This window comes from Equus quagga, chromosome 6 (assembly GCF_021613505.1).
Source record: "Equus quagga isolate Etosha38 chromosome 6, UCLA_HA_Equagga_1.0, whole genome shotgun sequence".
NCBI classification, from domain to species: domain Eukaryota; kingdom Metazoa; phylum Chordata; class Mammalia; order Perissodactyla; family Equidae; genus Equus; species Equus quagga.
In genome coordinates, this window is record NC_060272.1 from 6,448,073 (window position 1) to 6,462,614 (window position 14,542).

General features: G+C 36.4%; 1 protein-coding gene across 2 annotated transcripts in view; it reads right to left on the bottom strand.

Moving 5' to 3' along the window:
• TNFSF13B (TNF superfamily member 13b) overlaps window positions 1-14,542 on the bottom strand; it is a 34,466-nt gene that overhangs the window by 10,597 nt on the left and 9,327 nt on the right. For both annotated transcript variants that reach the window (XM_046663804.1, XM_046663803.1), the window contains exon 4: window positions 6,631-6,687. In XM_046663804.1, the coding sequence (XP_046519760.1) occupies window positions 6,631-6,687 (57 nt within the window). The remainder of the gene's footprint in view (window positions 1-6,630; window positions 6,688-14,542) is intronic.

Sequence of the window (14,542 nt, forward strand, 5' to 3'; positions counted from 1 at the left end):
CTCCCTCTTATAAGAACCTTTATGATTACACGGGGCACATCCAGATAATTCAGGATAATCTCCTCCAATTCCTGATCCTTTTTGTGTGTGTGAGGAAGATTAGCCCTGAGTTAACATCTGTTGCAAATCTTCCATTTTTTGCTTGAGGAAGATTGTCGCTGAGCTAACATCTGTGCCAATCTTCCCCTATTTTGTATGTGAGATGCCTCCACAGTGTGCCTTGATGAGTGGTGTGTAGGTCTGCACCCAGGATCAGAAACCATGAACCCCAGGCTACCAAAGTGGAGCACACAAACTTAACCACTATGCCACTGGGCAGGCTCCATCCCTAATTCTTTATCTTAATCACATCTGCGAAGTCCCTTTTGCCATGTAAGGTTACTCACAAGTTTCAGGGATAAGGGTGTGGACATCTTTGGGGGGATATTATTCTACCCATCACAACAGTCAACCCTGAGATAAATAGTAAAATAAGTATTGAATTTTAAGGTAAATAAATAATTCTTTGTGTAATCAGACAAGAAAGTGAAGCTACTTATGAGAAGAAAAATTCCTTTTACCTTAGTTTTCTTCAAAGTGCATATAGACAAAAGACAGTGGAGAAAATCCTACAAGATACTCAAGTAAAGGAAGGGTAAACTGAGAATTTCATACCAGCCATCCTTAAAGTATAAAAATTACAAAGAAAAGCTTTATCAATGCAAATACTTGGTGAGCATTATTCTCATGAACCCATTTTAAGTAAACTAGCAGGGAATGGAATTCAGTAAAGTAAGATACAAATGAAGAAAGCACAGCAAAAGGACTTGCAATGGATATTGAATATATTTATCTGTAAAACCAAGAGAAAAACACATGAAGGGAACACTTCAACAGAAAAAGAATAAAACAATTTTATGCCATGAAAAGGTAGAAACTATATAACTAACAACTATAGGGAAGAAGAGGAGGAAAAATATCAATAGAAATTCATCAGTTGCCTCATTTTTAATAGCTGGGGCTCAAAGGGTATAACTTAAAGTTGACAGATCAAGTAATATAAACATTTTAAAAGTACATAGGTAAACATCAAGAAATATAATATTAGTATCCAAAAAATGAATGGTGAAGGACAGGAAGGATAGAGAAAATAAAGAGGAATTATTTTAATTTTATCATAGACCAGAGTAGACAATCAATAGATATTATCCAAAGACATAATTATAGATGTCAGAGTGATGTCATGGAAAATGGCAGAGTACAAAGCTCAAAGAATAACTCCCTTCACTAAAGCAACAATTAAGCTGGCAAAAATTTATAGTATTTAACTTTTTGGATGTATGAAACCTAACAAAAAACCTATTGCAACCAAGGAAGTGCTTAATGGAAAAAAATGCTGTTCAATTTCAGTAAAAAAGCATTATCGTATTTCTGCTTCCTCACTTATATCCCCCATTCTCCAGCTTGGCAGCAGCCACAGAGATGGTGTCCTGAGTTCCAGGTGGCACCTCTCTGGTGCCAGGGAAGGCCATACTCACTTTGATCTCCAAACATTGTGGCTATACATTTTGACCTGTCTGGAGGTTCCCTTCAGATAGGAGCAGCTCCCCAGACTGTCAATCAAAAGTGTTAAAGACCTACCTGTAGCCACCTGGGCAGATAGCAGATGGGGCAGGTAGTAGGCTGACACAAAGCCTGAGAAGAAGGCAGCTTAGGGGGAAGATTCTTGAAGGAATAAGGAATACACCAAGGAATCTGTAATGTAATGTGCATGGTCAGAGCCAGATGCATGCTCAGAAAAGAGCTGACAGAACCTTAAGCCTACACTTCTAGTGGATCTTTGTTCTCTACACAAGCAGGAGGGGAAGTCTAAGGTGGAGTTACTAGCAGGCTGGCTAAATGGTGAAGGAGTGCCCCAGCTCAGAGCCAATCTGCTAAGAAAAGAGAGTATTTTGTTTTTGTTCCTGGTATTTAAGTAAAGCTGTCAGGATTGAATTGGAGATAAAGAAATCTCCATCAGGCTGACTGCAGAGAAAACAGAAAAAAGACTCCAGTGACCACATAGAACAAGGAATACAGTGCAAAAGTATTTTGGAAAATTCAATAAACAAATGGACAACTTCAGCCCACATCAATGATCAACAGCAAACCCCAGGGTTCAGAGAAAATACGATTTCCAGAGTTATCTCATTGTAATATTAAAATTGCCCAATTTTCAAAGAAAAATACAAAGCACACAAACAAACAGAAAACTACAGGCAATTCACAAGAAAAAAAATAGAAGTTGGCAGAAACCATTCCTGAAGAAGCCCAGACTTGGACTTACTAGACAAAGATTTTATGTCTTTTAAATATGCTTAAAGGGTTAAAGGAAACCATGGACAAAGCACTTAAGAAAACAAGAAGAATTATGCATGAACAAATAGACACTATCAGTAAAGAGATAAAAATTATTTTTTAATAAAAGGAAAAAAAAAAGAAACCAAATAGAATTTGGGGAGCTGAAAAGTAAGAACTGAAATAAAAAATTCACTAGAGAAGTTACACAGAATATTGAGCAGGCAGAAGACAGAACCAGCAAACTTGAAGATAGGACAATTGAAATTATCCAGTCTGGGGACCAGAAAGAAAAAGGAATGAAAGGAAGTGAATGGAGCATAAGGGACCTGTAGGACACCATCAGTCAGACTAATATTGACACTGGCTCAACACAAGTTTGACATAAGGGAAGCCATATTGTAGAAAAGAGAATGTGATGACCTCCTGACAGCCATCATCAATGAAAACTAAAAGATCTGATGTGGTGACTCCCAGTCTGTAACACCAGAAGGTCAACATTCCCAACCTCCTCCCTTATAAGCCACTGGCCTATATAATTGCTTCAAGATTCTGTGCCTCCTTTAAGATGGTCGTTTTGGACATTAGTCAGCCATCTTCCCCCTTGCAAGCAAGCTGTAATAAAATGCCCTTTCTCTGCCACCATCTTGCCTCTTGACAATTGGATCTTGTCTCATGGCAAGCAGATTGTGACCTTTGTGCAGTAACAATATACGCACTATCCAAGTCCCAGAAGGAGAAGAGAAAGGGACAGAAAGAATATTTGAAGAAATAATGGCAAAACTCTTCCCAACTTTGACAAAGGAATGAATTTACACATCCAAGAAGCTGAAAAAATTCAAAGAAGTATAAACTCAAAGAGATCCATACCAAGACACATTATAATTAGGCAGTTGAAAGACAAAGACAAAGAGAGAATATTGAGAGCAGCAAGAGAGAAGCAATTCCTCAAGTACAAGGAATGCTAAATAATATTAACAGCTGATTTACCATCTGAAACCATGTAGGCAAAAGGAAGTGGGATGACATATTCAATGTTCTGAATATGGGGTTGTCAGCAAGATGGAAAAGTAGGAAGCCTTACACATCATCCCTTCACAGAAACATTAACAATAATAGTGGCACCAAAATACCTTGAAGAGAAATTCAGAATCCAGCTAAGTAGAAGTACCCCAGAGGAGCACAAACCGAGAAGTCACATGTATATGGCTAAGAAGAGCAATTTCAATTTACTTACATCAGTCCCCCTCTGAAATAGGCTTAGTTCAGCATCAAAAAATTGCCTCAACCCATGATTCTCCCATGAGGGTATGCTGAGATTGGAGTGTGTGCCTGGCCTCATGGGCCTCTCAGAGTGCCTTCTCTGGAGCTGGTTTCTGTCTTGTCTCATTCTGAGTGCTGAACAACCAAAGGAGCTTGGTCCCATGATATAGTTAAAAACAAAGAAAAGGGAAGAGCACCTCCATATAGCCAGCATTTTTTTTTTTTTTTTTGCATAACTGAGGAAAAGCAGGGAACTGATGCTCTTCCTCCAGGAGGGAAGGAAGGAAGCAAAGAGGGCCTTGCCCCTGGCCTTCAAGTGGCTAACATCAAGCACTGCTAGCCAGTGAAAGCATCTCCCAGTAAAATCAGTCTATGAGGACCAGGAGAGGTAGCCGCCTTTTCAAATGCACAAACAAAGCAAATTTACAGGGAACATGAAGAAGGAAGAAAACAACACAATCAAAGGAAGACAACGAATCTCCAGTAAACAATCTGAAAGAACTGACTGTAATGAGTTGTAAATCACTTTCAGCTCTAGTATAAAAGTTATAAAACAAAAGTATTAAAAGAATTATAACTACAACAATTTATTAACAGATATGAAATATAAAAAGATGTAAATTGTCACATCAATAACAAAATGTGGGGGAAGGAGAAGTAAAACTGTAGTTTTTGTATGAGATCAAAGTTAAGTTGTTATAAGCTTAAAATAGACTACTATAACTAAGTTGTTTTATGTAAGTCTCATGGCAAACAAAATAAAAAAGCTGTAGCAGATACACAAAATATAAAGAGAAAGGAATCAAAGTGCATCACTGCAAAAAATAATCAAGCCACAAAGGAAGACGTCAAGCACCAAGAGGGGAAGAAAGGAACAAAGGAACCACAAATCAACCAGAAAACAATTAACAAAAGGGAAACAATAAGTCCTCATTATTAAATAATTACTTTAAATGTAAATGGATTAAATTCCCCAATCAAAAGGCATAGAATGGCTGAATGGATTAAAAAAAACAAAATTCATCCATATGCCTACAAGAGACTCACTTTAGCTTCAAAGACACATATAGGCTGACCAAAAAGGGTTGGAAAACCATATGCCATGCAGATGGCAAACAAAAAGAAGAGTGGCTATTCTTCTATCAGACAAAATAGACTTCAAGTCAAAAACTGCCACAAGAGACAAAGAAGGTAATTATATGATAATAAATGGATCAATTCATCAAGAGGATACAAAAAATATAAATGCATATGCACTCAACATTGGAGCCCCTAAATGTATAAAACAAATATGAACAGATGTAAAGGGAGAAATAGATAGCAATACAGTAACAGTAGGAGAATTCAATACCTCACTTTCAACAGTGGATAAATCACCCAAAAGAAAATCAGTGAGGAAATAGAAAACTTGAACACTACAGACCAAATGGACTTAACAGATATATACAGAATATTCCATCCTACAATAGCAGAATATACATTCTTAAGTGCACAAAGAAAATTCTCCAGGATAGATGAAATGTTAGGGCACAGAGTAAGTCTTAAAAAATTTAAGAAGACTGAAATCATATCAAGAGTCTTTTCCAACCACAATGGTATGAAACCAGAAATCAATAACAGAAGAGAAATTGGAAAATTCACAAATATATGGAAATTAAACAACACACTTCTGAACAACCAATGGGTAAAAAATGAAGTCAAAAGATAAATCAAAAATATATCCCGAGACGAATGAAAACAGAAACACAACATACCAAAACCTATGAGATGCAGTAAGGTGGTACTGCCAAAAGTCCATGCACACTAGCATTTACATACTGTTCCAGGCTTAGGACAACCTGTGGGTTCAAAGGGCAAATCACTCACATAAGCACCTCTGGATCCATAGAGAGCAGCCACCATGCCTGGAAGATCATAATGCTCTGTGCAATTCACACTCCCAATGGAGTAGCAGCTGCATCTTTTTATGTGATTTACAGCATTTTGGTTTTGGCCAAATGTGTAAAACAAACTTTTTCCAAGTTACATTTTTACAATTTTATCTTTAGTCCTTCGAGTCTTCTTCTGGCTTTCTTTTAACTCTTAGAAACTGTTTTCTGCCTATGAAAAGTTGCAACCATATGACTTTGGAAAATGCAGAACAATAAATACTAATAAAATTTCAAACAGTTCAGTATTTGTGTTACAATTAGGATAATTAAAGTCACATAGGAAAAGACAGATGCAAGATAGCATTCCCAGGAATCATTAAAAACACCAATCCAAATTTATTATCTGGACTCCTTCTCGTTTCCCCATTCCTGCCCCCAGCTTAACCTCCAGACGCTTCTGAACTCCATTTTGTGGTTCACAGCCCAAACATCCCCTTGCCCCCTGCCTGCTTTATTTTATCCACAGCACTTAATTTTATCATTCTAGATTTTACTTGTTTGTTCATTTCTTTCCCCCTCATCAGAAGGTAAACTCCACGAAAGCGAGGAACCGTAAATATTTTATTCCCTGCTATGCCCCACTGCCCAAACTTAAGCAATATGCAAAATATAAAGCAATAATTTCACACTGGAGATTTATCATAAAAATGTTACATTTATTTATTGGTACATATATGTTTATTAAAAAATTAATTAATATAAAATGTTTATGGTTATGTTCAGTTTTATCTTCACCCTTTTGTGATTTCTACAAACTAATATAATAGGAGAATTAATATTGTGAAGATGATCTTGAGTCATTTTGGAAGTCAAAATGATTTCTAAAAAATAAAATACTAAATCTGGTTTAGTGTTGATTTTGTCTGTTAATTATTTAAAATTTCTAAGTATTAGTGTCTTTAAGGTAATTCTGTTGGTTAGATTATTACATTAACCTAAATATTTATTCCCTAATCATTTGAATAAATTTGTTTATTATCTTACATCTGATTATAAGAAGTTTTGAGGCAGCGAGTTGGATTTGAGACGAAGTTTGAATACAGTCTTTGGATTCAAAACTGACGAGTAATTGGACTGGACTGAATTCTAAGTGGAAAAATTAGTGGGACTACTTTATTACCTTTTCGTATAGTAGGTGTGTCACTGTCTGCAATCAGTTGCAAGCAGTCTTGGGTGACTGAAAAACAAAAATATATCATTTTAGTTACTTGAGTAGAAATAGTAAGGGAACTAAGATGACTGAGAACACAAAGCCACAAACCCATCCTTCCAGTGACGTGGAATCAATTATACTTTCTACCTAGCCTACATATTGTTCTTAAAACTACTTTAGGAAATTTGCCCACAGATTTTTAACATAACTTGCACTGGAAATAGAACATGTACTTGAAATTCATGTTTCAGAAAAACTCTATATGCTGTTGAGATATGTAGGTATATCATCTTTGTAGTTCAACCTAACTTGCTTTAAAACGTTATGCCAGCAAAGAAAGCAAGTTTAGTCATTGTCATTTATTTCTCAAGTCTATTGAATACATGAGCCAGTTAAACTATTAGATTATTCTCAAATAATTTTGTGTTTTAAAAAATCAAACACTAAATAGTGACTCATTAGTAATGAAAATATATTTCTACTAACATAACTGAAAATAAAAATAATTGCTAACATTTATTGAGCAGATATAAATCAAGGCAATCTCACAAAAATCCTAAAAATTACTTACTGGGAACTAAGTCTTTGAAAGTGTAAACAACTTGTTCAATCCCCAGAGGCGGAAAGTGACAGGGCCAAAATTTAACCACGCCCATTTCACTCTGGAGCCAAAATCAGGGATTTTGGTAAAATATTTTGGACGAAAAGAAAAAGAGAGATACAATGTCTTGTCAAAATAATATGAAGATTTCCCTGAGACTGCATAGTCAGTGAAGCTTCTGGGAAGCAGCAATTCACATCACATGTTACAGGCAGAATATTCCCATAAAATATTCAAGGGAATAAAGAACTATCCTGTTAAAAAAAGCAGAATGCCTTCAAGTAATAAACAAAATAAGTGCACCATTTTCAAGAAAAGAAAGAAAAGAAGTACATATCTGAAAGATAGGAAATGTAACCCTAGGTGAGCCCAGTGGGACGCTGCCTCAACATGGCCTGACAAGCGGTGCCATGTCCGCGCCCAGGATCCGAACCAGCGAAACTCTGGGCCGCAAAAGCGGAGCGCGAGAACTTAACCACTCAGCCACAGGGCCAGCTCCTAGTTCAGGTTTTTTATTACCCAGCAAGTATTTTATTCAAGTTGAAGTAATACTTTAAAAACATGCTTTTCAATGTATACATTTTAAGAGCTTGACACAGCAGAGAATTCCTGCTTCAGCTGATTAATTGAAAAATTTCTAATATTTAAAACATGGAATAAGAGATGCAATAATTACATGATATTCTGAAGCCGTGCAAATGCACAGGCCTAAAAAGCAGACCCTTAAAGGGAGCGATCACATGAGAAAACCTGTTAAAAATTTCCCTTGGTATTTAAAAGTGGAAATGTAATGTTAAAAACTACGATTCCTTTATAACCATGAAACTTTTCCAACACATATTTATGTTAATCTGATCATTTCCATAGGAGCAGAACATTTTGGTCTACTTTGTGACTCTTTTATTGATCTGTAAACAATGGTAGCCGCATCTGTACCACGGGGAAAACGTGACTCATCAGTGTGGTTAGTATGCAGAGCCTCTGCCGCAGAAAATATGCAAAAAGCATCTGAACAGCAGGAGAGTTGTGAATAAGGACAGCTTGAAAGAAAAGAGTAACAAAACATCCAAACCAGCTAAAGTCTGAAGGGTCCAACGTCTAGCGTAGCCATTTTAAATGCGTTGCTATTTTTGCAACAAATACTTCTTAAGAAATTGCTACTCATATGGCACCATGATTAATTCTGTGAGGGATGTGAGGGTCTTTCAGAGCATATAAAGCTCTAATCTTTCCTCTACACAGAAAAAGAAGAGGATGATGCTAAAAGTCAAAGTCATATTTCCAAATTTTCCATCTTTCCTTTGTCATACGTGTACATGTATACTGCAAAGATTAAATGAGATAATGCGTACGAAACATTTGGTACTATACCTGCTACACACTAAGTGCGAAATCGATCTTGGTGGTTATTATTAACAGCAGTGCTGGCATTATTGTCTTAATAGTACCGAATAATAAAAGGACACTGTGAGAGCTTGAAGACCAAATGAAGCTGATAAAGAGACCAAAGAAATACCAGAATCAGAACTTCCTACTTCAATTAACACTTTCCCTGACTGTTCCCCCAAATGCATTTAAACCTGGAAGACTCACATATTCTACTTAGACAGAAGGAGGTTTGTCCAAGTGGTGCCTGGACGCCACTGAGCTGATATGAAAGTGCCTGCGTTTTCATCTCCGCAGCCCAACTAAAACATGGCCACAACCGACATGTTGAAAAACAGTGGTCTATTCCGTCATGTGGTAGCAGGAATCTAACTTTTAGAAAAAAATACAGGGGGGCCGGCCCCACGGCCGAGTGGTTAAGTTCACATTATCCACTTCGGAGGCCCAGGGTTTCGCCGGTTTGGAGCCTGGTCGCGGACGTGGCACTGCTCACCAGGCTACCCAGAGGTGGCGTCGTCCCACATGCCACCATCAGAAGGACCTACAACTAGAATATACAACTAGGTACTGGGGGGCTTTGGGGAGAAGGAAAAAAAAAGAAGATTGGCAACTGATGTTAGCTCAGGGCCAATCTTTAAAAAAAGAGAAAATGTTTGGAGAGAAAAGTTTATTTCAAGAAACACTCGTCAGAAAATAAAATGGGATATTAAAATGACAGTTCATTAAGAGTATTTGTATTATACTCACTGGAGATAGTGCTACTCATTAATTTTCCTTATTCTAGAGAAAGCCACTGGGCTTCTCAAGGAGTTTTGTTGGGAATAAGGACAGGACTTTCCATCCTGGCCCCATCAGATACTGCACAGGTCCACCAACTTTATCAGTGTTATTTACCTCTTCACGTTTCAACTATTCCTTTTTAGGAAATTTGATATCTATTATCCACTTATCTCCGGTTCCGTCTTTTAGAACTCTCTTTGCAATTCAGAATAGATAGGATCTTGGACTACAGATTATTGCTCACAAAAAGTGGGCCAAAATTGCACAATATTGATTTTTAATATCTCCCAAAAGCATAGATATCCAACCCCAAGGGCTTGGAAAATGCACAGTCTAATGTACGAAACACAATAGTGATAATAATTGCAATATTAATTGATTGTGTTCAGTTTTCAAAATTCTTTCACACATCTTTCCCTCTAAGACAACTGAAGGGAATTATACAAGACTTTGAGAATAGTTTATCTTTTTAAGTAAGTGAGTCAATAGCATACATCAAAACCTTTCTGCATCTGACGGAGGGATACATATTTCTAAATATATATATTCTATATCAAAATGACATGTGAAACACAGATAATCTTGTTAAATATGTTTTTACAGCATAATAAAATTGACTCAAAATATTAAACTTTGTGGGAAATATTTCAAAAAATAAAATATTATACTGATGACAAATAGTTTACAAAAGACAATTCTTAAAAACTTTTAGAACAAAAATAATTTGCTCTTGCTCAATATTTGATATAATAAAATCCAACCAACTTCACAATTAGAACAGAATTCAAATATTTTCCACATGGAAAACACTTTGAGTTTGAAAGACACTGTTTTAAGTGTAGTATTCAAATACCATTTAATCAGGAAAAGAGATTTGAAAGTTTACATGATTGCTTATATCTATTGTATTATTTTCTGTACTGGAACTAAACCCTTTCAGATTGGAATCTGGCTTACAATACATTATTTCAACAAAGCTAAATCTCACAAAAACTACCATAAAAATGCAATTATTGCAGATTATGCATGGCTTCCAAGGGAAACATAGCACACCGTTTTCCCCATCACATTTGTCTTATCCATATGACATACACCTGCTAATTCTTCAGTTTTTCTCACTCATCTCATCCAAGAAGCTTCTTGCAAGCTCTTTAGTCTGGATGAGATGTCCTTCCTGCATTTTCCTTTCTCTCTTCTTTCTTCTGTCATTGTACTTATTGCACCACATGTTTTTAAAGAATGAGGACTCTGAAGGTGATGCCTCTCTTCCACTTCACATACCTTATCATTCAGGAGGTGGAGGTCATGACAAATGTAGGAGTTTGAGTTTTCTTGAACTATTTTTGAATAAATAATCAGTGGCTGAAAAGTTTAATTAGGAGAAATCTCTTAAAGATCTAAATATTGACTTAATGTTGGACATAGATTTATGAAGAGATGGAAGCAAGCATGATTTGGGGATAAACATTTCTACTGAAATGGAAATACAAGAACTTAGGGGTTGAAAACTGGATCATAAAGTTTTATTTGATCAGTGATAAGCAGTTTGCCTTGGGTGGTTTCTTACAAAACCAGTAGGAGTCAAGAGAGTTTTAAAAGGATTTATAGCGAGCTAGACTGAGAAGTATGTCTCTGACCTACCAGAAAATAGAATAAATTAGGAATTCTTAATCTTGAGAGGGCTCTGCCTGATATATGTTGTGCCTGAGAAAGATCATAGATGTGTCTGCCGGTAGAATGAGTTGTCACCAAGGGAGAATGAAAGCAAAGGTTCAGCTGTTGACTGGTCATAAGCATAGTACGAAGACGATTTGGTCTCAAATGCAATTATATAAATGGAGCATCCAAGATAAATAGAGAAGAAAAATTTTAAAGTTTGTGACTAATGAGTATATGTGTTTGAAGGAGAATTAAAAACTAATAATAAAAAGTTTTCCACTGGGGGGAATTCAGAAAGATGGTAGCACTATAATGGCCTTGAGAAAGTGAGAAAGCAGTGCTGGTTATTTGAAGGGCTTGAATAGGAGTTGATAAAATAAAATATAAATAACTATTGCTGATAAGAGTAAAGAAAAACATTTGAATTGAAGATTTTGTATTTGTATGTGTGTATGCGTAGAGAAAGAGTCTTAGGCATTAATTGGACATTGTCACGTCCAACACATAATGTAATTATTTTCTTTGTTTAAAATAATGTAGGAGATGTAAAATGGTGGCCCTTTACATAGCTTCATAAGCACTGAGTAAAACAAACCCAAAAAACAAAAAACCACCATCTTCATCTAACGTTTCATTTTACAATTGATCAAATATGTTAATTTAAAATGAACAATTTTATAGTTGAGTCATCATTTGCACAGGATATGTGTTTTCTTTTGCCATGACTTCTTTGCATTATTTTAAAATATTTCTCCTTGTTAACGATGTATACCAGAAGGCACTGGATATCAGTAACTTACCAGTGAAGAACATTAGCTTCATGACACAGCATGTAAACATGCCTGAAGTCAAGGAAGGTAAAACCAAAAATAGAAATACATCTGAATGTCTGGAGAAAGCTACCAATGAATTGTACAATCGGCTATTCCATCTTCAGCTTCCCCTTGGACATTTCTATCTAGATCCCATGGGGACCCCCAAACTCTACACGCACCAGATCTGTCTTCATCTTCCTCCCACACACTCACCTCTTACCGCTCTATTTTCTCTCTTAGTGGATACACAACTATCATTTGAGGTCCCCAAGCTGGAAACTTTATAAACATGCCTGACTCCTTCCTCCTCAATCTTGAAATCCAACTGATAATCAAGTTCTAATGCTTTGAATCTTTAACTTTTATTCAATTTAGATTTAATCTGTCATTCATCTCATTCAACAATTTTACTGAGCACTAAACTTATGTCATATGTTGTTCTGGGGATAGCAGAAAAAGGAGACACAATCCCTACCCCCATGGAGCTTACAATCTAGTGGGAGGAAGAGCTATGAATCAATATCACAAAAAACAGAATTAAGGTTGCAAGTGTGAGAGAGAGACAGGGCCCAGACATTGGCTCCAATCAGGAACCCTTTTCTGAATGATGACACTTGAACTAAAGTCAGAAGGAAGAAGGGGACAAAAACATTCCAGGCAAAATTAACAGTCGTGTGAATATACAAAGGCGGATGTTGGAGAGACTCAGTAAGTATGGCTGACGGGAAGAGCAGGACAATGATAAAAAATGATAACATGAGTAGCATGGTAGCCTAAGTTCAGATCTTTACTCTAACCGTTCTGGACAATTACATTAGCTTTCCAAGTTATGCCTCTTCTCTTTTCTACAAATCCTAGTCCAGCACTTGCATTTCCTCCAGGATTATCTTCCTATACCCCAATTTTATCTCGTCCTTTTAACATTTAAAATTCCTTCAAAGGGTTTCTCTTGCACACAAGACCGAAGGCTACCTTCACAGCCTCATGAACTCTACTCTCCCACCCCCAGTTGTACTTGAACACATCTTCTCAGAACAGGAGGTCATCTTCAAGCTTCCATGACTGTGTATCTGCCGTTCCATCTGGCTAAATATTGCTCACCTTTCCATCTGGTGAAACCCCATTCATCCTTCAGGGCTCAGATCAAATATCAACTCTTTCCCTGATCCTTCTAGCTAAATATTTGATTCCGCTACACTTTGTACATATATCTATTGACATTCATTCAACTATACATACTAATTGTTTCTATAACTGTCTTTCTCCCTGGACTGTGAGTAATTTGATATTAAGGACCATCATTCACAAATTTGCAAAGTGTCTGTTTTACAGCTGACTAAAAAAGAATATCTATGGAACAATTGAAAAAAAACAGTCTTCATAACAACATCCAACTTTTCCAAGTAATTCTTAACAACTCCATCCTTACATCCAACTTTATAACATATGTTAAATAAAGTTCAATTAATGCTTAGGGAAACTAGGTTCCATTAAAAAAATTTTTACATGATATCTGGACCCTCTAATAATAAATCTTTGGGTCCATGGTTATATGGAAAACATTTTACATAACAAATAATCCTCAACAATAAGGTTTTGAATTTTCATACATAGAACTGTAGCACGTTATTTTTAAAGGTAAGTGGTTGTGTATCATTTCTCTAAAATTTCTTACTATTTCCCAGAATCTCTAGAGTAGCAGACAGAAAAGATAAAGGATGAGCTGCAGTGTGACTTCACAACAAGTGTCAGGAGCTATCAGAGCAGTTATTTCCAGTTCCCCCTGTCTACCTCGGTCTAGCCATACAAGGAGGAGAGGAAAGCCTGAACTTGTAAAAACACTTCAATCAATCAACACTTGCAAAAATCCGAAAGTTTAGAAGAGCAAAGGGATAATGTAAGGTGTTGGCACGTGTTTTGCCTCTTCCTCCTACCACAAGAAGGCCTCTTCTTGCATGTTTCCTATTTCCCATAACCTGGGATACACTCTTCTCTTACTCAATTCTGTTCAACCTTCAAAACTCAACTCAGCTCTTCTCTACCATGGTCTACACAATATTTCAGTCTGTGATCTCCACGGCTAACATACTGTGATTATTATACTTAGATGTCCTTCTCATTGGTAAAGATATTAATGACAATCTGGACCTCTCCAGGACCCAATAATTTTTCTCAGGTGTGGTGTTTTACTTGAACACTAGGAATCTACAACTTGCATGGTTGAAAAAACTCAGAACTTATAGTCAATGGATAGTGAATTCAAACTTTAGTTCTCAAACTTAGATCTTGCAGATGGAACATACCAAATAACTTCATTTATGCCTCCCTTTTTCTGTATACTCTGGAGTGGCAACCTCAGAGCTTTGCACATTGGGTGCTTCCTCTATTTTGAGAAAAATCTGTTTCTTCTCTAATTCTTCAGAAATGAGAACACCATTTAAAAGAAAATCCCACCACAACAAAAGTACAGCTGCCCAATGTAGCTCTTTTAAGTAGGACTTGACCTATAAAAAGCATATCTAAACATTAAAATGAATATTGTCCATGCCTACAGAACTGTTAATGAGAACACATCCCTCAATATTGTGAATTTATTTTTAAAATACCTAGCCATGCCTGCAATATATATATATATATA